This window comes from Eptesicus fuscus, chromosome 6 (assembly GCF_027574615.1).
Source record: "Eptesicus fuscus isolate TK198812 chromosome 6, DD_ASM_mEF_20220401, whole genome shotgun sequence".
Classification (NCBI taxonomy): Eukaryota; Metazoa; Chordata; class Mammalia; order Chiroptera; family Vespertilionidae; genus Eptesicus; species Eptesicus fuscus.
In genome coordinates this window covers 31,290,653-31,317,639 of record NC_072478.1, presented here as the reverse complement: position 1 = coordinate 31,317,639, position 26,987 = coordinate 31,290,653, and the positions used below count along the sequence as shown (strand labels likewise).

Here is a 26,987-nt window from a genome sequence, read left to right as displayed (position 1 = left end):
GCTGCAGGGTCCCACTCCCATGCAGGGTCCCACTCCCATGCAGGGTCCCACTCCCATGCAGCCCACCCTGCGTGGCTGGGTCCTGAGTGGCTGGGGACAATACTTGCTTAAAGTCCAGCAATCCAGGAGCCAGGAAGGCCCGGTTCCCCCAAATAAATGCTATGTTTATCCTTATATACATATTTCTGCCTCCTCTTGGCCAGCCCGTCACTGGGATGGTTTGGGAAGTCAGTACTTCATACTCCGTGCTTTCTTCTCTAGCATAACACCCCTCCCCATCCCACCCCCCATTATTTTTCTTCTTTTCTCCCTACATGAAACAAGAGGAGGGGCCTATGTTTAAGAGGAAAGATTAACATTCAATAGGGCTGCAGAACTGCAGGGGTTTAATCTGGACTGGGAACAGCCAGGAGCACAGTGGACACCAGGAACCCTGAGGAGAGGGGCGCGGAGCTGTGCACGTGAACTCCGGCTGGCCCCTGGTGGGGCGCTGTCCTCCAGCTCCGAGTCCCCGGGGGAGCCGTGCCCGGCGCACCCCAGGACCTGTCTTCCCTGGAGACTGACCGGCCTTTCCAGGAGCCGCTGCGCCTCCCCGCGCCCCAGGCCGGGTGCTGCACCGGATCTCCTCACCCCCCGCACCCGTGCACCCCCGCACCTCCTCCCGGGCCAGCTTCCAGAAAGCTCCCGTGCATTCCCCGGCATTCTTTGGGCGTGAGTCACGCAGGTTTGCAGCCAGCCCCGAAGGGGGTGTATACGAGGCAGATCCCTATAAATACGGCGCCGCACGGCGCTTACCACGCCGCGTCGCCAGGAGGAGCGCACGGGCACCACTGACTGGTGAGAGGTCCCCACCGTCCTACCCCTGCGCAGAGCCTCTCCAGGGCCAAGGACCGATGGGCGGGCGGGGTGGCAGGCAGGCGAGGAGGGGACGGTCGCTAGTAGTCCTAGGGATGTCAGAACCGATCTGTGGATGCAGCGGAGGGAGTCTGGGGAGGTAGGCAGCCGGAGCCCTATCACCAGGCAGCGGGGCAGAAGGCCAGCTTGCTGGGGGCGGTGCACAGGCTGGGATTCGGCTCATTAGCTGCAAAACCACAATTGTGTGGGTAAGTAGGACAGGTGTAAGGAGCCTTTTTTTGCAAAGATGGGGGAAACCGAGACTGGGAGAACCGATGGCTATTGCCAGAGGCCCAGGCTGATGAGCCGCAGAGTCTGCCTGCACCTAGGGCCTTTCCGCAGCATCTTCCTCGTTAAAGGTGCCATCTCCAGGAGTGTTGTCAGCTGGCGTGCATGAGTCACCTTGTTTGCTTCAGAATTTTCTAGTTCTCCGGGTAGTGTGTTTATAAGCATGAGGTTTTGATTTAATTATATGTTGCAACCACATAAATCCTACTCTTTCTGCTGCCTAATGCGCCAGGGAACACCAGAGGAAAGTCACACAATCCCCCATCAGACGTCAGACGTCTGACTCAACCGGCTCAGCTTATAGCTGATAGTGTGAGGCCTAGAGAGGTGCAGGGCCTTCTCGGAAGATAAACCGCAGGTGGGTGTCAGAAGTGAGATTAGAACCGGAGCCACTTGACCTTCCAGAATTTCTGGACCTAATTTTTTTTAAAAAAATAAGCTGATTATTATTAATATTTTTTTTAAAAGAGAAAGATTAAGATTTTAAAGGTGCAGATACAATAAAAGATGCTCGTACAGTGTTCATTATCATAGCGGGGAATTACAGTTTAATTGTCTAGTCTTTTGGGATAGCAGCACAGAGCATATGAGAAAATGGACTCTATTATTATGTATCCACAAACAGATTCTGACTTTTAAAGAATATTTGATCTAGTGGATGTAAAGAATCTGATTGTATGCAAATGCATAGGAAAAAGAAGGAAAGATACCGCAGAGGTAATAAATGCTCTGGATGGTGTGAATTACAGGTGAATTATTTTCTTATTTTTCTTTCTCGGCTTAGTTTTCTGCCCTGGTGGAGGAAGTAGAGGAGGAGCTTGGGCCTTGGGCTTTGAACCCTGCGGTTTATAAGCTGTGTGACTGCTCTGCTCAGGCCCCCAGGTCCTCCCCAGGCTCCCTCCGGGTGGGTAAGCCCTCCTGGGGAAAAGGCTGCCGGGTGAGGGTGAGGAAAGGAGGGCTTTGGGGTGACTTGTCTAATCAGAGAAGTTGCCAGACAGGAGCCCAGGCCAGGAGATGAGAGGGGAGGCAAGTCAGTGCAAAGAGAGGGCCGGTGCGGCCCTGATCAGGTAGCTCTGTTGGTTAGAGCGTCATCCCCATACACCAAGGTTTCAGGTTCGATCCCTAGTCAGTGCATGTACAAGAATCAACCAATGAATGTCTAAATAAATGGAGAGACAAATTGATGTTTCTCTCTCATATCAATAACTAAATTTTTTTTTTTTTTTTTAAAGACAGAGAGGGCCGGTTGCCCTGCAGCCACTGTTCTAGCGCTGGTCCTGGGACTAGCGTTATCCATATCACCTGTGTGCTTGTTAGAAAAGCAGATTCAGAATCAGTGTTATAACGAGACCCGCCCCCTGCTCTCCGGTGATTCATAGGTACTCTAAGGTAGCAGGTTATTTCACTAAGGCAAAGCCACAGCCAGGGAGGGACCACAGGTGACCTCTGTGCCCACTTCTGTTCCTCTGCGCCTCTCCAAACTGCCCCCTGCCCCCACTTCCCTGAGGGACACTGCCAGTGCTCACACGTGGTCCTACATCAAATTGTGAAGTAGTCAGAACTCACTATGACCCTATGAGACCTTGTGTTTACGGAACACATTCACATCTCTAAGGTCCATGTCAGGTCCATTTCACAGACGAAGAAACTGAGGCTCAGAGACTTAAGTGACTTGGTATCAAGGAGAGAACACTGGACTAGGGGATCAGGAGATCTGGGTTCTCATCCTGGGGTTGCCACAAGCTTGCTGGAGGCCTTGGGGAGCCCCATTCTTTCTCGGGAGCAGAGGGATTGAGCAGAAGACTGATCTCTTTCCTGGCTCTGAGGTCGATGGCTCCCCATGAAGCCCAGGCTGGGAGACCCTGTACTGGCTGCTGGGTTTCTGGACTCCTCTGGACTCCAGTGCTCTTGCTTTTCATCACCCTCCCTCCCCTTTCTTCATGGCCCAATGCCCTGTCTTCTGGACTTCTCAGAAGTCATTGCTACCAGGGACCTCGCCTGGAATGGTATATTTTGCTGGCTTTCTCTCTCTGGCGTGACAAAGGCTCTGTCCCTGCTTCAGGCGTTTCAGGCCTCAGCGAGCAGCTAGGGCAGAGCTTGCTAGACCGGGACCTTCCCGCGGGCCTGAAATCGCGCCCTGGCTCAGCCGCCCACCTGTCTTCGGGGAAGGCCATGACCCACTCTTTCCTCCGTGCTGCTCACGCGCTTCATGCAGCTGGTTGGGGAACCACCATCGGCTGCCCTACTAATGACTGTCATGGAGAGGCTTGCCTTAGGCATGTTCCGCCACGCATCCAGACGGGCCTGCTGAGCTGAGAGCAGCTTCTGGATGTGCACAACTTGAGGAAGGGGGCACCCCACTCCCCATTCTGTTGTGGGAAGTGGGTGCGTTCAGATAAGCACTTGGTGGGGGGCAGATTACAGGGGGGGAGGGGTTTCTGTTTATGCAACAACTTCAGCTTCTGGGAAAGGGTCTATTGTGTAAGGCTGGCTGTGCCCAGGCTCAGGGCAGCCGGCCCGGAGTGGTGGCAGAACACCTTGGCAGCGCACCCTGCTGCGGATTAGAGGGACTAGGCCATGTGAAAGGGGCCTGGCAGAGCGGAGGCCATGTCCTCGCAGAGGGACTGCTTCTGGGGAGGCCCCAGGGCCCCAGTACCCCATCGTCCCAATGTTAATTAAGTCTGACTTCGCCCTTCCTTATCTACTTCCTGAAGACAGTTTTCTTTCCTTCCTGGCTCCACTCTTTGTTTATACCCACACTGGGGATGACAAATGGATTTATTCTCCTGTGCCGACCCAAAGGGTTGGCCATCGGTGCCTCAGACGCTTGGAACCAGTTTTAGGTGGTGCTGAGGCGCAGTGGGGAGACGTGCTGTGATTGGTTGGTGAGGCCTGCTGGGGCAGGATTAGTGATGCCCATGGGGGCCGGGGAGCTGTGGGAGGCAGTCCCCCCTTGATGGAGGGACAGGAGAGGGCCCAGTGAGTGATCCAGAAGAGGTGTTTTCAGGGTTTGTTTAATATGAGCAGGTACCCTCAGACAGACCTCTTCCCGGGTGCAGAAAGTGCGTGCATCTTGCTCAGGCATATCTAGTGACTACGCAGGAGGTAGGGAGGAAGGCTTGGACCTGAGCCCAGGGTGCTGACTCCAGAACTCTTGTTTCTTCTATATTGGGCTGCTGTCTTGTGGTTCCACCCTGTACCCACTGCCTCCCCTTTCTTTTGAAAATGTCCATTGTCAAGTCTGATATTTTCTCCCCACTTCCCGGGGGTAAAAATGCAGCAATGCCCGCTGAGAGGAGAGAGCTGATGGCCAGGCCTCTGCGGGGCTCCTGGGAAGCCGCCGCGGGCGGCAGGCTGGGCCAGAAACCAGCAGGCTGGCTAGCCGTTACCATGACAGTCTCCTGTTCTCCACAAACAGAGGCGTGTGGGGAGTCCAGAATCGGAGGCAAGATGAAGACTCTGCTGCTGTTGGTGGGGCTGCTGATGACCTGGGAGAATGGGCAGGTGCTGGGCGCCCCGGCAGTCTCAGAGAGAGAGCTCCAGGGTGAGTAGACCAGAGGTCCCCCCCCCCCCAACCCCCTTGCACACTCCTTCCCTATCAGGGCCCCAAGGGTTAAAGGCCACTTTATCTTGTGCATGAAGCCAGGTTTGCTGTGCCCTGCCCCTCTCTGAGCCTCTCCCCCCCGCCACCTGGCCCAGGCTCAGTGTGGTCAGGCTGGCTTCCAGCATTCTCAGGTGCACCGCAGGCCTCTTCTGGCGGCTGGGTCTCATTCGCCGGTTCCCTTTCCAGTCTGTACAGCCCGGTACCTACACCTCCTCCATGGAGGTCCATAAAGCCTGGGTCGTTGGAGTCTTCGGGGAGCTCCCCTTTTTGAGTTTCCATCGCATTTAATACCTGTATCTCCACCTTCCCACCCAGGAACCCGTGCTCCGCATTCCCTGCTCACAGGGGAGGAGAATTACGGTTTAAAATGAGGCTGTCCTCCTTCAGAGCCCAGCCGGTGGTCCCTCTTCTCCAGGCCTTTCCTAAAACCCCTCCTCCCTCCAGCCCACTCTCATCCTACTAGCCGAGCGGCCCTCTGGGTAGTAGTTACAAACCCCAACCTTGAGATCAGACCCGGGCCTGGGTGTGGCCCTGCCGCTCCCCTGCTGTGTGAGCCTGGGCAGGTGTCTGGACCCCACTGTGCAGTGGGGACGATGCGCGTGCCCGGATGTCAAAGGAGATGCACATGAGGGGTCTGGCTCAGCACTTGCCCCAGAGCGGGTGCTCCGGTGACATCGCCTCCATGCATTTGTCACATGGTATTATGTCTTGGTCACAGCCTCCGTGAGGAGCAGTGCTATTAATTCATCTCTGTGTCTCCATCCCTATGAATTGGAGAAAAGAAGTTCAGATGTTTGGTTAAACCGAATTCCAGAAAGGCTTGTGTCCAAAAGAATAACATTCCCCATTTCGATGTGTAAGCACTGACTCGTCCAGGGTTTTGTTCCCTTGGAAGTTTTCTTCTGCGGCTGGGCAGGCTCGGCGTCCAGCCCGCAGGGCGTTAGTGCCTCTGTCCTCCTCTGGGGTGTGCCTGCTCCGAGGGTTTGTGTTTCTGAACAGTTGGTGCCCTGGATTCTGGGACTCTGGGTCCACAGGGAGCCCTGTGATGGGAACCTGTGCCAGGGAAAGCTGGGGCCCACCGGCTGCCTGCCAGGGGGTTCCCAGCCTGGAAGCCCCTGGACCCACTGCCTTTCTACTGTTCCAGCTGGTTCCAGGCTTCTATCCCCCAGCGCCATCTCTTCCTCTGGCCTCATTCTACTCCCCCGCCCTTCTCTTGCAGAAATGTCCACCGAGGGGAGTAAGTTCGTCAATAAGGAAATTAAAAATGCCTTCAAGGAGGTGAAACATATAAAGTCTCTAATAGACCACACCAACGATGAGCGCAAATCACTGCTCATCAGCTTGGAAGAGGCCAAGAAGAAGAAAGAGGTAAGGGAGAGCCCGGCGACCGTGGCCCTGCTTGGACGCCCCCTGCTGGAAGCGGGCAGGGAGGGGTCCTGGCTCCTCATGGGTGTCCTGCTGGGTTGCCACGTTGGCCCTCTGTCTTTCCAGGGCTGGGTCACCTGGCCCTGGGACCGTGGTTAAGAAAGAGGGAGGGTTTATTTGCTTTTGGAAGCTTCAAAGGGTGAGATCTTGGATCTGCTTTTGTTACCAGCCTGGCTCAGGGCCTGATACCCAGATTCACTTCAATAGATTTTTCCAAACCCTGACTATGGGCACGCTCCAAGGTAGGCTTTGGATAGGGTCTGTCATGGGGTAAGAGGGGGGAGGCACCCTACTTTCAGAAAGCTTATCTCTCGTAGGGGCGATACCGTGGGGTTAAGGCAGGCACACACTGTGTTGCCTCAGTGTCTTTCTAGAGTTCTGAACTACTGCATAAAAGAAACAGCTAAGTTCAATAGGGAACTTAGTAGCTCTAGGCTGTACTTAATGATTCAACAAAACTAAAACACTATAATTCAATGAACAATTTATTTAAAAAATCAAGAGTCTTCTTAAGGGTATCCTAAAAACCTATTCCCATTGCCATCCTACCCCTAATGAAGGAGACGCCAAGATGGGGCACCTGCCACCTACATGATCCATAATGCATAGTAAAAGCATTTTAGAGGCTCTGAAAAGTTCTGCAGTAGAGAATCCTATGTAGGAAAAACTGGGGTGGTGGGGGAAGTGGGGGACATCTGTGATAGTGTCAACAATTTAAAAGAAAAAGAAGAAAAACCCATGTAACTTTATTTAACCCAGTGTTCTTCCAATCAAATCAAACAGGAAGCCCATTTTTATTTTTCTGGACAGCTTTTAGCACAATTTCATGGGAGCCACTTAAGGAAATGCTGGCCCGGGTACAGCTCTCACTCTCTTTGAGACTTTATGTCCTTCCTCGGCCTCAGTGTTCATTCTCACCGTTCTATGAGAGTCCTCAAGTCGCTCATGTGGGAGGGGCAAGTCTCACTCTCGAATTTTTTAAAAAATATGTATTTTATTGATTTTTTTTTTTTTTTTTACAGAGAGGAAGGGAGAGGGATAGAGAGTTAGAAACATCGATGAGAGAGAAACATGGATCAGCTGCCTCCTGCACACCGCCACTGGGGATGTGCCCGCAACCAAGGTTCAAGCCCTTGACCGGAATCGAACCTGGGACCTTTCAGTCCGCAGGCCGATGCTCTATCCACTGAGCCAAACCAGTTTTGGCATCACTCTCGAATTTTTATGGTTAATGTTGGAATTTGATATTTGACAATCCAGATTTTATAATAATGCTCGTCAAGTTTGGAAAAAGATTCCATTTACTACTTAGTTGAAGAATATGTGAACCGGAAAGAAAGGAGGTGACCAGCTCAGTGGAAGGTGGCTTTCCCCAGCACAGAGCAGGGAACTCCTCCTGGTCAGACCTTCAGAGTGCCTTCATGCTCTACTTCATTCTTCTTTGGAGAGTAACACACTCATTCATCAAGATTTTAATATAGTAAAGTAGAGGAGGAAAAGATTTTCCATAATCCTTATACTTAAGGACAATTCACTGTTAACATTGGGTCTATTTCTTACTGTTTTTCCCCCTCTATGCTTTTTTGACAAATCATGAATTTTTAACATGAAAAATGCTTACCATAATATTAAAACTTAATATAAACATCCCTTGTAATGCTGTACTTATCCACCCTTTGTATGGTCCACAATTTGCTTAACTTGTCCCCTAGTTTTACATCTGAATTAATTCTAGGTTGTTGGTTGTTTTGTTTTGTTTATTTGTTTTTTTTGCCATAAACACATATGGAAACAAAGATCTTTAGGCATAAGGATTTGTCCTTTATTGCAGGAATTCCTTGGCATAGATTCTTATAAAACTTTGGGGTCAGATGATGAGGGCACATGAGAGAGTTTGGGTGATTGTGGTGACCTTGACTTTGAAAGCTGGCCTATTCCGGTTGCATGCCAGGGACTATGATCCCAACAGAAACCAAGATCCGGGGAGCCTCCGGGAGCTTTGGATGCTGACCTGTAGACACCAGAAGTTGAGCATAGGAAGTGAAGTATAAGTGAGAGGCAAATCCTGGGGTAAGACGCTAAGTGTGTGTCAGAGAAGGAGATGTCCACATGGGGAGGACTAAGGAGCAATTGGGTTTTGGAGATGAAAGGATCTTTAAAGCTAGGTGGGCAAAAGAGGGAACAAATGAGCCAGAGCTGGGGTGGAAATGAGCACACCCTGTGGCCAGACGTGGGGAGTCTGCCTGGGTGGCGGAGGGCCCAGCACCACAGTGCGTGCTGGGGGAGGGTGCAGCCTGTGAGTTCTGTGTGGCTAACCTGGCTTTGTGTCCTGCTGTAGGATGCCCTCACTGATACCAAGGATACTGAAACGAAGCTGAAGGCGTCCCAGGAAGTGTGCAATGATACCATGATGTCCCTCTGGGAGGAGTGTAAGCCCTGCCTGAAGCAGACCTGCATGAAGTTCTACGCGCGCGTCTGCAGGAGCAGCTCAGGGCTGGTTGGCCACCAGGTGAAACGGGGAAGCGCTGTGGAGCGAGGCCTGGGCTCTGAGTGGGGAATGAGGAGAACCTGGTGAAACATGCTTCTGTCATTCTACACCCAGTTCCAACGTCGGGGAGTTCTCCCACGCCAGCTGGGTGTCCTATAGTTCAACTCAGTTCTGACACCGTCTACCTGGAGATAGCCTCAGAGCCCACAGGTTAAGGACTCAGTCCCACAAGACTGTCTCACACCCCCTTCGGGTGCTAACCCCAAGTCCAGGTTGTCACCTGTGCTTCTGACTGTTGAGCTATAGGTTGGAGGTTTCAACAACCCCCTCTTTAATTAACTTGCTAGAGTGGCTCATGGAACTCAGAGAAACATTTTACTTCTTAGATTACAGGTTTATTACAAAAGGCACAACCAAAATGGAAGAGATGCATAGGGCAAAGTATGGGAAAGGGGCAGGTAGCTCCCATACGCTCTCCAAGGGCACCACTCTCTCCAAATCTCTACGTGTTCAACAACCCCACACACTCTGGGAATCTTGTCCTTTTGGGTTTTTATGGAGGCTTCATTAACATAAGCAACATTGGCCATTGGAGACTGATTCAATCTCCAGCTCCTCTCCCCTCCCCAGAAATCAGAGTGTGGGACTGAACGTTTCAAGCTTCTAATCAAGGTTCCCTTCCCCAGCCTCCATCCTTAAGAGTGTTTTCTAAAAGTCACCTCATTAAAATCATAAAAGATACCTTTACTCTTCTCATCATAGGAAATTCAAAGGGTTTTAGGAGCTCTTGGTTAGAAAGGGTCAAAGACCAAATACATATATTTTTTATTATAATTAAAATACCACAGCTTCATTTCACAGATGCAATTGATTAGTTCTGGCTGCATTTGGGCCCAGAGTGCCATTATCAATTGGTAATGTCTGTAATAAGTGCAGAAACACACAGTCAGAAAAAGCACCTGTGCCAGGCATTTGCCATCTCTCAGAAGACTCTTATCTAGCAGTTATTATCTGGATTACATAAATCACTTCACGGAATGGCACAGCCCTGTGTCCACTTAGATGGAAGGAATTAAGAATTTTTAGTACATTAATGTGGATTCCATCCTTCCCTGTGGGCCTCGTTAATCAGGACTCATAAGTTTTGCTACTCACTGAAGACATATCAATTTGTCCTTGGCTGAGCTGGGGTGGGGATCATTAGTGGCCAAAGAAGACCACAGATAGTCTCAGGTGATGAGCCTTGTGACTCTAGAGCCTCACGGGTCTTCCTAAACTCTTCTCTGTTGGGATGGGTAGAATGGAAAGGCACTGGCCTGACAGTTCAGAAACCAGGGAGCCAGTCTCAGGGGGGCCTTTAGCCACATGCTGTGTGACTCCGTGGAGACCAAAGTGCAGTGAGGAGCTGGGCCTGGCCCGTCTCAACAAGAGGGAGGTGGGACCCTAGTGAGCGTCTCCTCACTGTTCCCCATCCTGCCTGCCACAGCTGGAGGAGTTCCTGAACCAGAGCTCTCCCTTCTACTTCTGGATGAACGGTGACCGCATCGACTCCCTGCTGGAGAATGACCGGCAGCAGGCCCATGTACTGGACACCATGGAGGACGGATTCCAAAAGGTGTCCAGTATTATGGACGAGCTTTTCCACAACAGATTCTTCAACCGGGAACTCCTGGATCCCCACCACTTTTCATCCTTTGGCTCATCCCAAAGGAGGCCTTTCCCTTTCAATCCCAAGACCCGCTTTGCCCGAAACATAATGCCTCTCTCCATGTTTGGAGTCCCAAACTTCCAGGACATGTTCCAGCCCTTCTTTGACATGATACACCAGGCTCAACAGACGATGGATAGCCAATTCCAGGGACCCCTCTTCGAGTTTCCAATGGCGGAATTCACGGAAGGTTAGAAAGATGTCTCCTTCCTCCTAAGAAGGGATGGGAACAACAGCTTGTTGAAAAACCCATTAGATGCTAAGAACTTGGCGTGTTGATTTCCCCCCCAGCACTCCTGTAAAGATGGTATTAACCCTATTTAAGGAGGAGGAAACAGTGACAGGGAGATCAAGGATTGTATCCAAAGTTTTGCAGCTGATACAATGGGACCTGGTAAAATCTAGCTCTGCAGGACTTGGAGTTTACCATGCCCCTTCCAGCAACTGTTGGGCATCAGATTGACTCCTGCCTCTAGAGAACCAGACCCCTTTCTCTTGGGAACTCAGGTGGTTTTCTGTGGATGCCATGTGTATATTGGCGACAAATTATATAATCTTAAGAAAGCTGTTCATGGCTATAACCTTAGGGTCTGGTAGAGAATGGAAACATAATTAGTATTTTTTGAATGAATGAAGTCTAATATGGACATAAAAAGCCAGTGCTTTCAGAAGTGATGTCCTTCGTTGAACCAATAGATATTGGTTGGCCAACACCATCTCCTAAATGCTATAGTTTGACTGGCACCAGTTTTGGCACCAAATGATTTGGAAATAGAAGAGGATATTGAATTGAACCAGCATCTACTGCATATCCAGAGTAGGGGGAGTCCTGTGTTATAAGGAGGCTGTAAGGAGGATCCCATTCCGGCCTTCAAGGGGCGTGCTGACTCGCTAGGGAGAGAGAAATGAGTCAGTTAAACACAGAGCAAAATGGGTTATGATGCCAAAGAGAAGTACAAATGGGGGAGTATCGAGGCAGGAGAGGGCTCATCGAGGGAGATGGTGGCAGGGGAAGCCATACCTAGCTGGGGAAACCCTGGGAACGACCTCCTTGTCCTTCTGCAGGGATCCCTGATCAGAGGCCTGTACCTGCAGGCCCACTCCAACCTGCTCTGCCTGCAGAACCAGCTCAAAGGGCCCAACAGTGGTGTGGAAGGCGTCGGGGACACTGGGGCGTCCCATCACTGTACGGCTCTGTATGGTCCTTCAGCATGACTCCCTCTCCCCCCGTGTGTCTCCAGAAAACAACGATAACCGCACCATATGCAAGGAGATACGTCACAACTCTACGGGGTGCCTGAAGATGAAGGACCAGTGTGCCAAGTGCCAGGAGATCTTGTCAGTGGGTAAGTCTGGGAGCCTTGCCCCCGGCACCTCAGTGGGGCTGCCTGTGTTGGTCAGATGACGGGAGTTCAAGTTTCAGCTCTGCTGCTTTCTGGCTGTGGCACCAGGGGAGGTTGTTTGCCTTCTTCCCCCGGGGCCCCTATCCGTAGACAAGGGTTAGGATGCAGCGATGCCCCTGAAATCAGGAATTGGATAATATACTATTATATAAGGTGCCCACCAAGTCATCCAGCACATGGCGAGCAGGAAGTCATGGGAGGGGCTGTTATGCTTTTTGGAAAAGCCATCGTCTTTGAGTTCCCCATCATTCTTTCCCCGAGGGCTGAGCATAGTAGACATCCTCGTTTTTTCCTGCAGACGGTAACATTTTAAATAGTATGTTTTCTGTTTAGCAAACACCTACCATGTGCCAGGTACTGTTCTAAACACTTTGCAAACAGTTACTAATTTCCTCAAAATGACCCTTAGTTGGGTACAATGAATGTCCCTATCTTATAGAGGTAGAAACTCAGTCAAAGAGAGGTTAAGGAACTCCCCAAGATTACAGGACACCCCATGGGGGGGACCTAGGTGTTTGGATGTGCTCTTAACCAGCTCTTTGGGGTCTGTCCTAAGCACCCCGGGGTCAATGACGGTGGTCCCTCAGCCACCCCTGGGTCAATGACGGCTGTCCCTCAGCCACCCCTGGGTCAATGACTGTGGTCCCTCAGCCACCCCTGGGTCAATGACGGTGGTCCCTCAGCCACCCCTGGGTCAATGACTGTGGTCCCTCAGCCACCCCTGGGTCAATGACGGTGGTCCCTCAGCCACCCCTGGGTCAATGATGGTGGTCCCTCAGCCACCCCTGGGTCAATGACGGCTGTCCCTCAGCCACCCCTGGGTCAATGACGGTGGTCCCATAGCCACCTCTGGGTCAATGACGGTGGTCCCTTAGCCACCCCTGGGTCAATGACGGCTGTCCCTCAGCCACCCCTGGGTCAATGACTGTGGTCCCTCAGCCACCCCTGGGTCAATGACGGCTGTCCCTCAGCCACCCCTGGATCAATGACGGTGGTCCCTTAGCCACCTCTGGGTCAATGACGGTGGTCCCTTAGCCACCTCTGGGTCAATGACGGTGGTCCCTCAGCCACCCCTGGGTCAATGACGGTGGTCCCTCAGCCACCCCTGGGTCAATGACTGTGGTCCCTCAGCCACCCCTGGGTCAATGACGGTGGTCCCTCAGCCACCCCTGGGTCAATGACTGTGGTCCCTCAGCCACCCCTGGGTCAATGACGGTGGTCCCTCAGCCACCCCTGGGTCAATGATGGTGGTCCCTCAGCCACCCCTGGGTCAATGACGGCTGTCCCTCAGCCACCCCTGGGTCAATGACGGTGGTCCCATTGCCTCTGGTGGGTTGATCTCTGAGGCAAAGGAAACTGTTCCCCTGGGCTTAATCAGATCTGGACATAGGCTAGTTTCTTCCTGCTTTGAGATAACAGCTCTAAAAGCATCTAGAAACTTTCTGGCCCGCAATAGTCTATGCTCAGCACGAGTTAATGGTTTCCCTTGTAAATAAAGGATCAATGTTGTGGCCTTGCTCTTATTTAATATGTGTGTGTTTGCCAGGGCAGGCCTTCAGAGTCTGGTTAAACATTCTAGCCCCATTCCTATAATTTTAGAAGCCACTGCAAAATAAATACAAGTGTCATAGGAGACTGATGGATGAATACCCAGCCAAGCCTCTTGGGCTGTTCCCATACAATATCATTGTTAGAATGGCGTAAATGACATAGGACCTCACCACCAGAAAGTTAGTCATGTTAAGGCCAGAAGGAAAGACACACGGTGGCCTAGGCTCAGATTGGCACCCCTGGCATGGACCTTCATGGTCACTGATCACAGCTTACCTGCACAGCCCCCTTCTTTTCTACACTGATGGCCTCTTATTTAAGGTTCTTGCAAATATACAAGCAGGCATTGCCCAGGAACTCCAGACCGGGATTTCTCTACTTCTTCACTAGTAACATTTTAGTCCAAATCGTTCTTTGTCCTTGGGAGGGGGGGGGGGGGGGGGGGGGGGCTGTCTTCTGCCCTGTAGGATGTTTAGCAGCATCCCTGGCCTCTAACCACTAGATGTCAGTAGCTACCCCTCTTCCGTCAGTCCCCACCTTCTCTAGACTGAGTCGCAGTTCTCAATGACTTTTCTGATTTTTAAATTATTTCCCTGGTACAACAGTTAAGGATATTCGTTATCTATCTTTTCCAACCTGGCTTCTTGTTAGTAATTCTGTTTCTTGCCCCACCTAACATTTATTTTATTTTAACACAAATGATTACATTCAATACAATCATTTGATGAAAAGGACTACATATAATCATTTAATAGAAATGATCACCGATCTTTAGTGTGAAAAGATCTCCTTTCCCCCGACTTGTTTGGGTTTGATGTGCTCTCCTCGGAATATTTTTTTTAAATGTGGGGAGAGAAAAAAAGAGTAGTTTTTAGAGATAGTGGGTAGTTGCCAACTCTTATCAATCTGGCACCCTGCAGTGGGCCCTCGCTCAGGTACCAAAAAGAATGAACTCTATCTTCCCTGCTCCACCGGTGAACCTGGTGACCAGCCACGGTGGGTGGGTAGGAAGCCAGGACCCCAGCCACCAGCTGCTCTTCTGCTAAATGGAGTCTTGGGCCAGAATTTCCAACTCTGCAGCTATGGCCAAAAGACAAGCTTGGAGAATTTTCCAGACCACAGACTCCGAATAGGAAGAGCCTCAGTTTAGGAGTTAAAGCCCTGGGTTCAATTCTGGTCCCACAGATTGTTTATTCTATAACTTCAGGCAAGCGTGGCTCTCAGTTTCATTCTTGGTAAAAAAAAAAAATTCATTATTGGTAGTTCTTAGGATACACCTGATTATTACAGATAATGGACATCCAAAGCACTTATGTGGTATCTGGTCCGTGGTGGGTGCCACATAAACAGTAACTCCACGTGACAGCCCCCCTCTCCGGAAATGACTCACGGGGGGACTAGGGCAGCAGAGTGGCCCTAGATCTGAGCACCCGGAGCACTGAGGTCCATGCTTCGCTGAGGGTGGTCAGCTCCAGTCTCCAGTGATGTCACTAAGCACACTGTTGAGTCCCACCGACAGTTTTCCAGAACGAGACGTTCTCAACGAAGGGAGCCACCTGCTGGGTTACATTCTGGGGCGAGCTCTTTCTGTTGTCACGGGCTGATGACAGATGGTTTGGGGACCGGCAACCGGCTCTGCTTTTGGTCCTGGCTTCGTGAACTGATTTCCATCATGTTTCTTCCCTGTTTGACTTTCCCTTCACGTGTCGTCGGCCTTTTGTGTTTTCCGTCTCGGGGTAGACTGCTCCGGCAGCAACCCTGCGCAGAGCCTGCTGCGCGAGGAGCTGAACAGCTCCCTGGAGCTGGCGGAGAAGCTGGCCAGGCAGTACGACGAGCTGCTGCGGTCCTACCAGCAGAAGATGCTCAGCACCTCCGCTCTGCTCAAGCAGCTCAACGAGCAGTTCAACTGGGTGTCCCAGCTGGCCAACCTCACCCAGAGGGAGGACCCGTACTCTCTCCACGTCACCACGGTGAGTCTCTCCTACAGCTGGGACCCAAGGTGCGGACCAGAGAGGACGATGTGGCCCTCCCTGGGGGTGAAACGGGATGAAGACTTACGCTTTTCCATTGGGTGTTTGTCCTGCGGCCGGAAACATACGACCTTGACGTGCACCATCGCCTGCGAGCCTCATCACCCAGAGGTGCAATGTCACGACCCCGTTTTATGGATGAGGAGAGTGAGAGAGGTTCGAGCGCGTGGTCAAGGCCAGATGACTGACAGGTGCCTCGCCTGGCGGACGGAGCCTGTCTGCTTGGCTGGGACCCTGTGATCTTTCCATGCAGCCGCCCCTCCTGCCCGGTGCTGTGTGGGCTGGGAGCTCGTGAACTGGGGCAGCCTCCCGTGTCCCTGATGAAAAGCTTCCCTCCAGCACTGGGAACCTTTCTATTTTCTTTTTTAAAATATATTTTTATTGACTTCAGAGAGGAAGGGAGAAGGAGAGAGAGAGAGAGAAACATCAACGATGAGAATCATTGATCGGCTGCCTCCTGCACGCCCCCCACTGGGGATCAAGCCCACAACCCGGGCATGTGCCCTTGACCGGAATCAAACCCGGGACCCTTCAGTCTGCAGGCTGACGCTCCGTCCACTGAGCCAAACCGGCTAGGGCTCTATTTTCTTTCCCTGATTCCTTTCCTACCTCAGCCAGGCCAGTGGCTGCCCCAAGGAAACACGGTGGCTTGGAAACCATCTTTCCCTCCGTGGGGCTCCCCCGGGCTGGTCCTTTGCGGTGACATTACACCTACCAAGTGCCTCTGAATAGCGGCATTTCTTTCCAGTGAGTGGTACCCGTCCAGATTAGTCGGAAGCCAAGGCGTCACCGGTCCAGACGTAGGCCTGACTTTCGTTGCAAAACGAGTGGAGTTTGGCCGGTGTCTCAGCCCTTGTCCCACCCCCGCTCCACCCAGGTGGCTTCCCGCAGTTCCGACCCCAGCGTCCCCTCCGGCTTCACGAAGGTGGTTCTGACGCTCTTTGATTCCGACCCCATCACCGTGACTGTCCCGGAAGAAGTCTCCATGCACAGCCCTAAGTTTATGGAGACCGTGGCCGAGAAAGCCCTGCTGGAATATCGCCAGAATGCCCGGTGAGTGTGCAGGTCTCAGCCACGGTCCTTCCGGGCCCCCCAGGTCCCTGGGAGCCACAAAAAGGGCCGAGTACCCAGTCTGGGAATGACGGCCAGGGTCCAACACGAGGCCAGGAAACCACCGGGACCCCAGTTTTCCTTTGGAGGGTGCTCTTTCTGGTTTGATAAGAATTTGAGTGTTGGTGACTATAGAGCCCTCACTTTCTTCTGCACCCCATTTCTTTTTTCAGGGAGAAATGAAATGTGAAGGTTGCTTTTCCAGGTATGGGGGTGTCTGAATCCTGTTGCCCCTGAGATGAGCCACAGACCCCCTAGAGGAGAGCTCTGCATGTCACCAAGTGACCAGACCCCAGCCTCGGGCCCTCCTGACCCCTCCCAGCCTCTCCTCCCTCGGACCCCGTACTCTAATGCCTGCTCTTGCTGATGGGGGAGGGACTTGCCCGCATGCCACTAACTCAATAAAGCTGCCTGTATGCTCTGGAGTGTCCTCTTCTTTTGCTGTTTTTTTTTTTTTTTTCCTATCCTCCCACACACCTTCATTTTGTTATGGAAAATGAAAAAAGAGGAAGAAGTAGAAAAGAAAAATCAGTGGCTAAAATAGTATGGGGGCATCAGCGTTGAGAATAAAAGGAGTGTGATGATAAAGTTGACCCAATGGAAGGATTTCTTTTGTTGTTTTTTTAATATATATATTTCATTGATTTCAGAGAGGAAGGGAGAGGGGGAGAGACAGAAACATCAGTGATGAGAGGGAATCATAGATCGGCTGCCTCCTGCACACCCCCTACTGGGGATCGAGCCCACAACCTTGGCATGCGCCCTGACCAGGAATGGACTCGAGGCCTGGTTCATAGGTGGATGCCCAATCATTGAGCCACACCACCCTAGTGGATTTCTCTCTTTTAGGAAGAGAGGTGTGTTCCGACAGCCAACTAAAAGAAATTTCTGAAAGTGAACCTTTCCATCCCATTATAAAACTGTTGATGTATCCTGATTGGGGTGAGGGGAACCGCCCGAAGGAATACACTGAAAATTCATGTAAATAATGGGTAATAGTAACACATACCTAGTATTTTAACACATAACTGACATTTTTCTTATGGAAACTGGAGTCCCCAAAAGACAGAATGAGGCAGTTTCATATTAGTTCTAAGATCTTGGAATCCCTGTGGTATCTTCTTGACTGAGGCATTGTTTGTCCACTGTCCGTCCATCCAAACTTTGTATCTTCCCCTCGACCACAGGGATTTCTCCTCTTGGGGTTTCTCCTGAGGAATTCACCGCTCAGTGTGAAATACAGTTGAGCTGCAGTACCCTGTGCAGCCAGCAGATGGTCCTGACCAACCATGGAGCTTATCTCAACATAAACCAGCAAGCCCTTCCATTCATGAATACAGTTAGTTAAAGGCGTGATCTTCAACTTCATGGAGATTGGCGCTCCTAACCTCCACATCATCCAAGGGTCAGCGGTACTCTCTAAGTATAGAATTCTTTTTATCAAATATGTACTTCAAGTGGAAAAACATCTGGCTGCACCTCAGTTTTGTAGCAAAGGCCACCTGTAAGTTAATGGCCATAATAATCTTAGGTCACCATCCCCTATCTCTCTCTTTTAAGTTACAAGCACCTCTGTCACACACAAACAACAAAACCTAAACATTAGCTTCTGTCCAAAGAAGCTAGTATTTTAGTATTTCTATCAAGGAAATACAGAGTAAAGTTAGTATGATTTACTTAAATATATGTATTGAAGGAAGAAGTAGTAAAAAGTAGGATATTCTTTCTTGGTTGATAAGAATTTGAGTGTTGGTGAATATGGAACCCTCACCCCCCAAACTCCCTAGTTTTGTTTTTTTTCCAGGGAGAAATGAAATGTGAATGTTGCTTTTCCAAGTATGGGGGTGTCTGAATCCAGTTACCCCTTGAGATGAGCCACAGACCCCTGTAGAGGAGAGCTTTAACAGTGATAACACTTAATTTTCACTCCTTTTCAGGTTTAACTGATTTGAAACAATGGGTGAAGTCAGACTAAGCTTTGAACAAAGAAAATGTATCCTAAAGTGTCACTAGACTTTTTTTTTATGGGGATACATAAAAGACAAAGTTTAGGGTACCAAACCGGCAACACTTGATGAATTGAAGGCACACAAATACCGAACGAAATGATTCTTGATGTTGCGATTCCATTGCTTCACGTTATCAGCAGAGCCTGGACCAGAACAGTCATCAGTTTGAAAACAAGCGTTGACCACAGAAGTTATTTATTTCTATAGATTCTTCTAAATTTTGAAAATGAACTGTATGTTAATGAATACTAACTATAATCATTCAAAGTGTGTATACAGTTTTGAGGACATCGTATATGTGTGTGTGTGTGTGTGTGGGTGTATGTATGTGTATACATATATATTATAGGTTCAGAAGGCATTTGTTAAAATGACTGTGATTATAAATTATATATTACACTAGAGGCCTGGTGCATGAAAATTCATGCACTGGGGGGGGGGTGGGGGGGCGGTTCCCTCAGCCTGGCTTGCCCCCTCTCACAGTCTGGAAACCCTCAGGGGCAGGAGGTGACCCAGCGATCAGGGGAAGGTGATGCCCCATCACACCTCTGCTGCTGCCACTGCCGGCAGCGCAAGCCTTGGCTGGCCCTGGTTACCTGAGCCTTGGGCGGCCCTGGGCGGCTGGGCAGCTGCCATCCAAGGCTTGCCTGCGCCTTGGACCAGCCCTGGGCGGCTGGGCCCTGGGGGCGGGCCCGGCCTTGCTGCACACCTGCCGCCCTGGCAGGGCTGAGGGGACTGGGAGCCGCCATCTTGTGGCTGTGGGCGCCACCATCTTTAAGGGCATGGCAGTCAATTAGCATATTTCCTCCTTATTGGCTGTGGATGCTACCATCTTTGAGGGTGTGGCAGTCAATTAGCATATTCCCTCCTTATTGGCTGTGGGTGCCACCATCTTTGAGGGTGGGGCAGTCAATTAGCATATTCCCTCCTTATTGGCTGTGGGCGCCACCATCTTTGTGATGACATGAGGGTCAATTAGCATAGTCCCTCTTTATTAGATAGGAGGATTGTCACACATCATGTTTCCAAAATTATTTTCTGTTTTCATTGTTATGTTGCTAGATTCCACCAGTCATTGTATATCTACCTGTTGCTCATTTTTATGAACCACCTAGACTAGCACCTGAAAAGTCAGAGCCCAAAGCTGACTCCAAGGTTCCCTGGGACCTCCTCTCCATCCTCTGCCCACCTTGGCACAGGGGCCTGGTTTGAGGGTCTTTGGATGTCCCTCCAGCCCTGACAGAAGTTCCAGCCTGAGGCACTAGAAAGACTGAGGCAGGATGTGAGGTCACGAAAGCAGGGGGACAAGATCAGGGTAATCCTGGCGGGGGGACTGTGCATCATGAGCCCTTGGTTGCCGGGTTCTAGGATTCTTGTGGCCAAGTGGGAGCAGGCCTTGACATTCTAGAAAAGAGGGCCTGGCATCTGTGGGGTGGCACCAACCCTGGGGTGAATCCCTATGTGGACACGTGACTGGGCTCTGCCAGAACATGTATTAAGAGATGCATCTCTGAGGACTGGAGGGTGAAATGGCACCGGAGCTGTGCAGGGTGCAGCTTGTGTAACTAACCGGCAGCCGTGAGCCAACCCAAGTGACCTCCTGGGCCAATGGCTTCCCGTAATCCCATTAAGTCCCCACAGCTGCCCCCGAGGCGGGCATTACTCATCCCGCAGGTTGCCAGGCTTCCTGGAATGACCTTCATTAGAAAAGTGTCGGTGACCAGGAAGGACTAGATGGGAAAGCACCGAACCCTCAGTCCTGCGAAAGGGCCTCTGGCTGCCTGTCCTTCCCTGGGAAGCAGAGGGAATGGGGGAGAGGCGGGAGCCAGGAGGCCTGTGTGTGTGTGTGTGTGTGTGTGTGTGTGTGTGTGTGTGTGCACGCAGAGCAGAGTTCACCACCCAGTGGCGGGGTGGGGGCGATGGAAGGCCCATTGGGCTCAGACTTCAGTCTCCCAAAGGGCCTCCAATTAGGCTTTTGACATCGTCCCCAGTGGGGTGAGACTGCGGTCACAGAGGCAAACTGTCAGGACTGGCACACAGTAGGGTGTAGGGGACACAGTCAACGACATTGTAACAACTGTGTTGGGTGCCAGGTGGGTACTGGACTACCAGGGGGACCACTTCGTAAAGTGTGTGACTGTCTCTCCACTGCGCTGTACACCTGGAACTAATACAAAATAATACCGATTGTAAACTGGCCTTGAAAAATACAACTTTACAAATACACAAAGGAGGAGGGGAGAGGGCTGCCGAGGACAAAACCACCAAGTAAACACGCAGACGCGTCGCATTTGTCAGACTGGGATCTGGATCCTCTCAAAGTCAGCTTTCACCTTGCAGCCCTCATCTGGGCAAATACCGTGCAAGATACTTGAGTGTACACATTGGTTTTCAGAAGACGGTCACGTAGCCACCTGAAAAGAGGACTTTCTAAGAAAGACTTTAAATATTGGACATTTCCAAGGTGTGAACACCCCCCCCCCCCCCAATACTTCTGTTTAAAGAATAAATGTGCGTCACCTGGCCAGGTAAAGTGTTTCAGTGCAGGGGCTTACTGTGTAAAATGTTATCATTCATGGTTACAAGTGTAATACATTAAAATGGTCTCAATTCAAAAAAGAAAAAGAAAATGCTCATCGTATGACAGCACCTTTGTCCCACCCCGGGGGCTGGAGGCTTGGTGCCCATCTGTGAGGGCGCCGAGTGAAGGTCAGGGCTTGTCTGAGGAAGCTAGCGTCCTGTCTGGAGGAGATCACCAGGCAGTAGCCACCTAAGTCACCAGACCAAGCAAGACACCTGCCACCTCAGATAACCTTAGAAGAGCTTGGAGAGAGAGAGAGAGAGAGAGAGAGAGAGAGAGAGAGAGAGAGAGAGAGAGAGAGAGAGAGAGAGCCAGGCCCCTTACCTACTCAGCTCTGGGGCCTCAGAACAGGACGGGGCATGAGAGGGCGGAGTGTATGCTCCTCCCGCCTCCTCTGATGGGGGAGGGAAGAGCTTTGTTTGGACATGAGGTTGGCAGTCCAAAGTAAGCAGATTGTTTATTCACTGCGACATTTTCAGGAATAAAACAACCTGCTCGAGACGTTATCCAGTGATGGGAACAGTGGTCAGTCAGAATGACTAAGATGGTTTCCAGTGTGTGCCCCCAAATGAGCGGAAACTCTGTAATAAACGCATTCCGGGAACTCTTATTCACAATGAAGCACGAAGTTCAGGCGTGAAGCACACCGGGGGGAGGGGAGTGAGAGTGAGGTTGTGGAAACAATAGGGACCACGCAGGCGTGCGGCCGGCACGTGGCAAGGTTGGGATTGAACCCGGTCTGATTCCGGCCTCCTCGGGCCCTCAGTGCCACCCTGTAGGCGTGCAGAGCTTCCCACCTCAGTACCCTATCTGGACCCAGCATCTGCCTGCTATATTCTAGCGGTAGCAGAACAGCTTGGCAAACCCAGGAAGCATTCAATAATCCCACAGCCACTCGAGAAGGGCCCGGTTCTGCAGGGTTTATTAATAGAACGGATGATTATCAAATCAGCCAAGCTGGTAACGTAAATGCCAGATCACGTGGATCAAATTGATGAGGTTAATAATGAAATCCGTCTGCCTCTGAGATTTTCTCAGCCCCTCCGTCATAATGCTCCTAGCTTATGACATTGCTCATTGCGGGGAGGGCAACAGTACAGTTTGCCCGGCTCCTCCTGCCCGTCCCCACCCCTGAGGGCTCACGCATGGTCCACGGTTGCCCCCAGCCTGTCCATGTTCACGTGTATGACATCACAGAGGTGCACTGACATCATCCAAGGATGCGCGTGCTCCAAACGCAAGCCTGCGTCCCGTCACCTGCTCAGCTGCCGGAGAGCAGGAGCGATTTGTCTAGAAAGCAACACCCTGCTGTTTTCTGGAGCACAGCAGGGCATTCTCTCACTCTGCGTGTGAGGGCGTGCTTTTGTGGGTATCGGAAATGAAGACAAACCCAAGTCTTGATCATTCTGTCTTGGAAATTTCCGGGCCTTTCTTGACCTCGGAGAAGCCCTGCCACGTGGGAATAAAGCCAGTGTAAACTAAGATCAGCCGGGCTCATGTGCTTTATGCATGGGTTCCTCAAGGACCCTTGGCGTTAGGGTCCTCGTAGCTATTTCTCCAGCGTCCACGCCTCCATCCTCGGAGGAGCGCCTGCCCCTGGCTTCATTTCAGGAGCTGGAGACCCACAGGTAAGATCTTCCTTGCAGGGGACCCTTCTAGGTTGGAAACTTGCGATGGCTTAGAGAACTCTTTCCCTGCCCCAGCCCCTTCTCGTGCCTCCCCGGGGGGTGGCTCCCTTCCCTGGGGCGTTCCTGGTCACTTCATAGGGGCTGAGTGGTGGCAGGCAAGGGCCCAGTCCCGCTCTCAGGGCGGAGGGAAGGAGGCCTCCTGCAAGTGGGACCGGGGCACACACTGCAGGGTGACAGTGAGGGCGACTCCGAGGCAGCCTGGGTGCACCCCGCGGCCTGGCACGCCCCTGCGTTGCTGGACTCGGGGACCCCAGGAGGGCCCTGTGGCCGCAGCAGGGTCAGCGCCACCACCTGGCAGTGGGAGAAGAGCCGCTTCAGAACCCCGGAGGGCATTCCCCGTACACTTTGGATGAAGTCCTCACTCTCCTGTGTGTCCTGTATCACCTGTTCCCAGAAGGTCGCTGTCAGCGGGCCACAGGGACTTCCCCAGCTGGGTCTACAGTCACAGCCTGGGGGGGGAGTCTCTGTCGTGGGAAGGGAGGAAGGAGATGTGGGGACAAGGAGGCTCTGTCTGAGTGGCATCAGCCCTCAGCAGGGAGGGGGACCGTCCATCACGTGCGGTTCCACGGGACCCAGTGGCTTGGCCCCCCCCCCCCCCCGGCTGCCTTGCCCATGCTGTGGGCCTCACGGTCAGGATGCAGCCAGCTCTCCCGGCCTGGAGGAGGTCTAAGATGAGCCTGGGCTCCCAAGGGCGGGAGGCCCTGGGAAGGCAAAGGGAGAGTGTGCGTGCGGCCGGGGGAGGACCGGCTCTGCTGTCCCAACCCGCGGCCCCGGGGACCAGGGTCCCCTGCAGCCTCTCTCTGCCCGTTGCTCTTCCTGGGCACCCTCTCATTGGGACCCACCGGCCTCAGGAACCAGCTCCTCCTGCTTAGCCACACCCAACCAGAAACCTCCGGGTTTCTACGAAGCGTAGGACGCTGTTGGAACAGATGTTCAGCTCCAGTTTCTTCCCCGTGGCCCCACCTCCAGAGGACGCCTGCTTCGTGGCCCCTGTAAGTCCTTCTCCACACTCCGCCACCTGCCAAATTGGATGGAAATTGCCTTTGACATGTGTAGTTGGTGGCTGGGAGCTCAGGGCGAGGGAACAGATAAAGCTGAACTAATTCTGATTCACAGTGGCCGGGACCAGAGAGGACACATTGGCAGAAACAGGCCACGGCGGGAGAGAGGGCGTCAGGACAATTTTTCAGAACAGCCGATTCTGGGTAAGATCCAGAGCAGTGAAGGAGCGCTGGCCAGTGCAAGCGTCAGCAGGCCCAGCAGTGAACAAAGGCTGGGCACCGGTTCCCTAGCTGTGAGGCCGCGAGCGTGTTCTTTACCTCTCTGTTTCCTCACCTGTAAAGTGAGGGTGACAGCTCCCAGAGAGAGTGTGCGCAGCATCCAGCTAAGCGCCTGGTGCGCGGTGGGTATGAGAGACATCGGTCCCCGCCCTCGCTCCCTGCTCCCGGGCAACGTACTGCGTGACACACACAGTGGGGTCTCCCAGTGCCGTCCAAAGGCCAGTCTGCTCGGCTGCGCTCCCTGGGAGACGGGGCCAGTAAATCTCGCGCGCATTTTGATTTGTGGCCACTCGGAGTTATTTCTATCCTCTGCTCATCGTTTTGAGAGACGGAGGCAATTCGTGTGAGATCGGCCCTGGAGAGCAGACCAGGACTGTGGCCAAATCTTGGGGTGGGGGTCACTGTGTTGTCCTTCACCCCCGATTCCCACTGGACTCTCTTGGGCAGTGAAGCCGGCTCTGAGGGGGGTAAGGACACATTCATGTGGGGGCTCTACGCACCTGGGGACCAGGTCCCACACAATCTCTCATGCTTGGGCTGCAACAGCTCTTACCTATGGGGGGGAGGGTGCTGATGAACACGGGGTTCAGTTTTCCCCCTCCGCTCACTCAATCCTCAGGTTGCCCCCGTCTTGCCTGGCTATTCTCTGAGATTTTTGTGGTAGAAAGAGGGGGGGAAGGAGGACAAGAGCAGCTAACATGCGTGCTCCCTGCTGATGAGAAACAAGGTGAGGTTTCGAGGCCTAGATAGCAATTCTCTCACGGTGTTCGGCAAAACAAAGGGAATCCCTTAGAAACTGCTTTTGGGCGGTTTTATTTTGATCTCTGAGCCTGGACCACAGGGGGGCCGGCTCCATCCACAGCATTTGCTCTGTGTCCCTTCCTCAGAGCTGGTGCTTGGAGGAGAGCTGCACCCCTGGATGGCAGGACACACTGACCCGCCACGCCCGACCCCGGCAATGCTGAACTCTGACAGCACAGGGTGAGGGCTCTGGAAAGGGCCTTGTCTGACGCCCCAAGCCCGTTACGAACACTGAGCACTGACTGTGTACACTCTCCTAAGCACCCCACGTGCATGGTTGTCGTGATCACCCCCATATTCCAGGGCGGCAAACTGCCATAGCCAGAGAGGAAGAGACTTGGGCCACACGGACAACAGAAGTGGAGCCAGGATGCATCAGCCGGCCCCGGGCTCCGCGTGACACTCCAGTGACCAGAGGCCACGTGGCCCGTGGTGAAGATGAGCCCCTGCCGGGGAGTTAATCCACGGTTTCCCCACCCCGTGTGCAAGGCTGTTGTTGAATGCTTAGCTCGTCCCCGGCCTGTTTCTCTCTATTCCCACGTAAAAGTCACTGAACCTGCCAGATCCTGAGTGTCCGGCCATGCCCAGGGCAGGGGGTGCTGGGAGCACTGGCCCCCCCAGGAATGGAGGAGGTGGCTCTTACTGGGACAAGGCCAGGCCACGCTTCTCCAGCTGCGGGTGCAGGTCAGCCAGGAGGATGCCAGCCTCCACAGTCACCGGTTTCTTCTCCGGGTCCACCTGCAAGAGACCAGCATAGGCTCCGAGGAAGGGGGCCATCGCCCAGCCCTGCCCGGTGGCCGGCTCCCTGTGAGTGTGAGCATGTCTGTCCCTGTGAGTGTGAGCATGTCTGTCCCAGCCTGCGGCCAGCTCCCGCCACCTCCCACTGCAAGCAGCCAAAGGGGCTAGGGGCAGAGCTGGAGCACTGCGAATATTCCGTGCAGCCCTTCCTTCTCACAGGCAAAGGGAATAAGGAGCAGGGAAGAGAAGGGATTTGCCCAAGGTCACTGGCAGAGCTGGGACTAGCGTTCCGGTCTCCTGGCCGCCACTACTGCACTTCCCCACACCCCGCCTGGACGAGGAAGGTGGGATTCCTTGCAGAGATGTGGAGGGTCACCAGCTGTGCAGGGCCTGCTCCCGCAGGGGCTGCTGGGCTTGGCTGGGTGGAGTTCAGATTCGCCACTTACTCTCATCCTGGGGGGAGTTGGGCAAAGAGGAGAACTGGACAGGAAGGGCCAGGGGAAGTAACATCTATTCAGTCCCGGCCCCGTGCAAGATGGGATCTGTCCTGAGACTATCATGGCGGCCCTGGGAGGTAGAAACAGTCTCTCTTCATTTCACAGGGAGGAGATCAAAGCTCAGGGGCTTGAAGCCACTCGCTCCAGGTCACGCAAACATGGGGTTGGGGGTGGGGGACGGGGATGAGAATCCACATCTGTGGGACTCCAACAAACAAGCTCGTTCCACGGACCCTGAGAACAGAGCTCGGCGAAATCAACTGCTGGAGCTCATCCTCGCTAATTAGCAATCAGGGTCAATTACTGCCGTGACTGATCTCACGACCGGAACGTTTTCTACGAGGTGGAAACTGTCAGCCTGAGCAAATGAGGAAATAGCTGGGCACGAGGAGGTTATCCCGGGGGGGGGGGGGGGGGGGCAGGACCTGTCAGGTGACAGTAGGAACCCTGCTAAGGCGTGAAGATGTGGCACTCCTGTCAGGCTCCTAGACTCCTGCCAGGTCCCTGGGGGCACCGAGGGCTGGCTGGCTTGGACAGGATCCCAGCACAGGGCTGGTGTCGGACTCCTGAGTCTGTGCCCAGCTCTGTTGCTGACTGGCTGTGTGACCCTAAGCAAGTCACTCACCCTCTCTGATATTCAGTTTCCTCATATGTAAAACCAGTTAAGTGCAAATTTGTCACAATAAACCCCCCTTTTAGGGGCCTGACTTAAGCATTCCTGTACCAGAGAGGAGGCTCAGTCAGGAGAGGGGCGTGGACATTCTCTCCATGGCCACCAGGCGGCGCACAGACCTAACAAGAGGCCTGAGCAAGCTCAGGAAGGGCTCTGGGGAGGGATGATCACTATCGGATCAGGAGTTGGAGTGTCATTTTGGGACTCAGGGGTAAGGAG

General features: G+C 52.7%; 1 protein-coding gene across 2 annotated transcripts; it reads left to right on the top strand.

Annotated features, from left to right (window-relative positions):
- Positions 1-777: 777 nt before the first annotated feature.
- Positions 778-16,926, top strand: CLU (clusterin). Of its 2 annotated transcripts, XM_054717598.1 has the most exons (10): positions 801-837; positions 1,808-1,931; positions 4,601-4,726; positions 6,006-6,154; positions 8,550-8,720; positions 10,186-10,597; positions 11,649-11,753; positions 15,102-15,331; positions 16,269-16,444; positions 16,675-16,926. In XM_054717598.1, exons 3-10 carry the CDS (start codon positions 4,633-4,635, stop codon positions 16,682-16,684), a joined length of 1,347 nt encoding a protein of 448 aa, XP_054573573.1. In that variant the 5' UTR covers positions 801-837; positions 1,808-1,931; positions 4,601-4,632; the 3' UTR covers positions 16,685-16,926. The 2 variants fall into 2 exon arrangements, with proteins under 2 accessions (XP_008149064.3, XP_054573573.1); XM_008150842.3 differs by lacking the exon at positions 1,808-1,931 and having other exon boundaries at positions 778-837.
- The last annotated feature ends 10,061 nt before the right edge of the window (positions 16,927-26,987 follow it).

What these genes read in the sequence shown, in the direction of transcription:
- CLU (XM_008150842.3), top strand. Translation starts at nt 4,633, where the DNA reads ATGAAGACTCTGCTGCTGTTGGTGGGGCTGCTGATGACCTGGGAGAAT. An exon ending in CTCAGAGAGAGAGCTCCAGG is followed by an intron (nt 4,727 to 6,005) that starts GTGAGTAGACCA and finishes CTTCTCTTGCAG; the next exon opens with AAATGTCCACCGAGGGGAGT. An exon ending in AATGGCGGAATTCACGGAAG is followed by an intron (nt 10,598 to 11,648) that starts GTTAGAAAGATG and finishes GTGTGTCTCCAG; the next exon opens with AAAACAACGATAACCGCACC.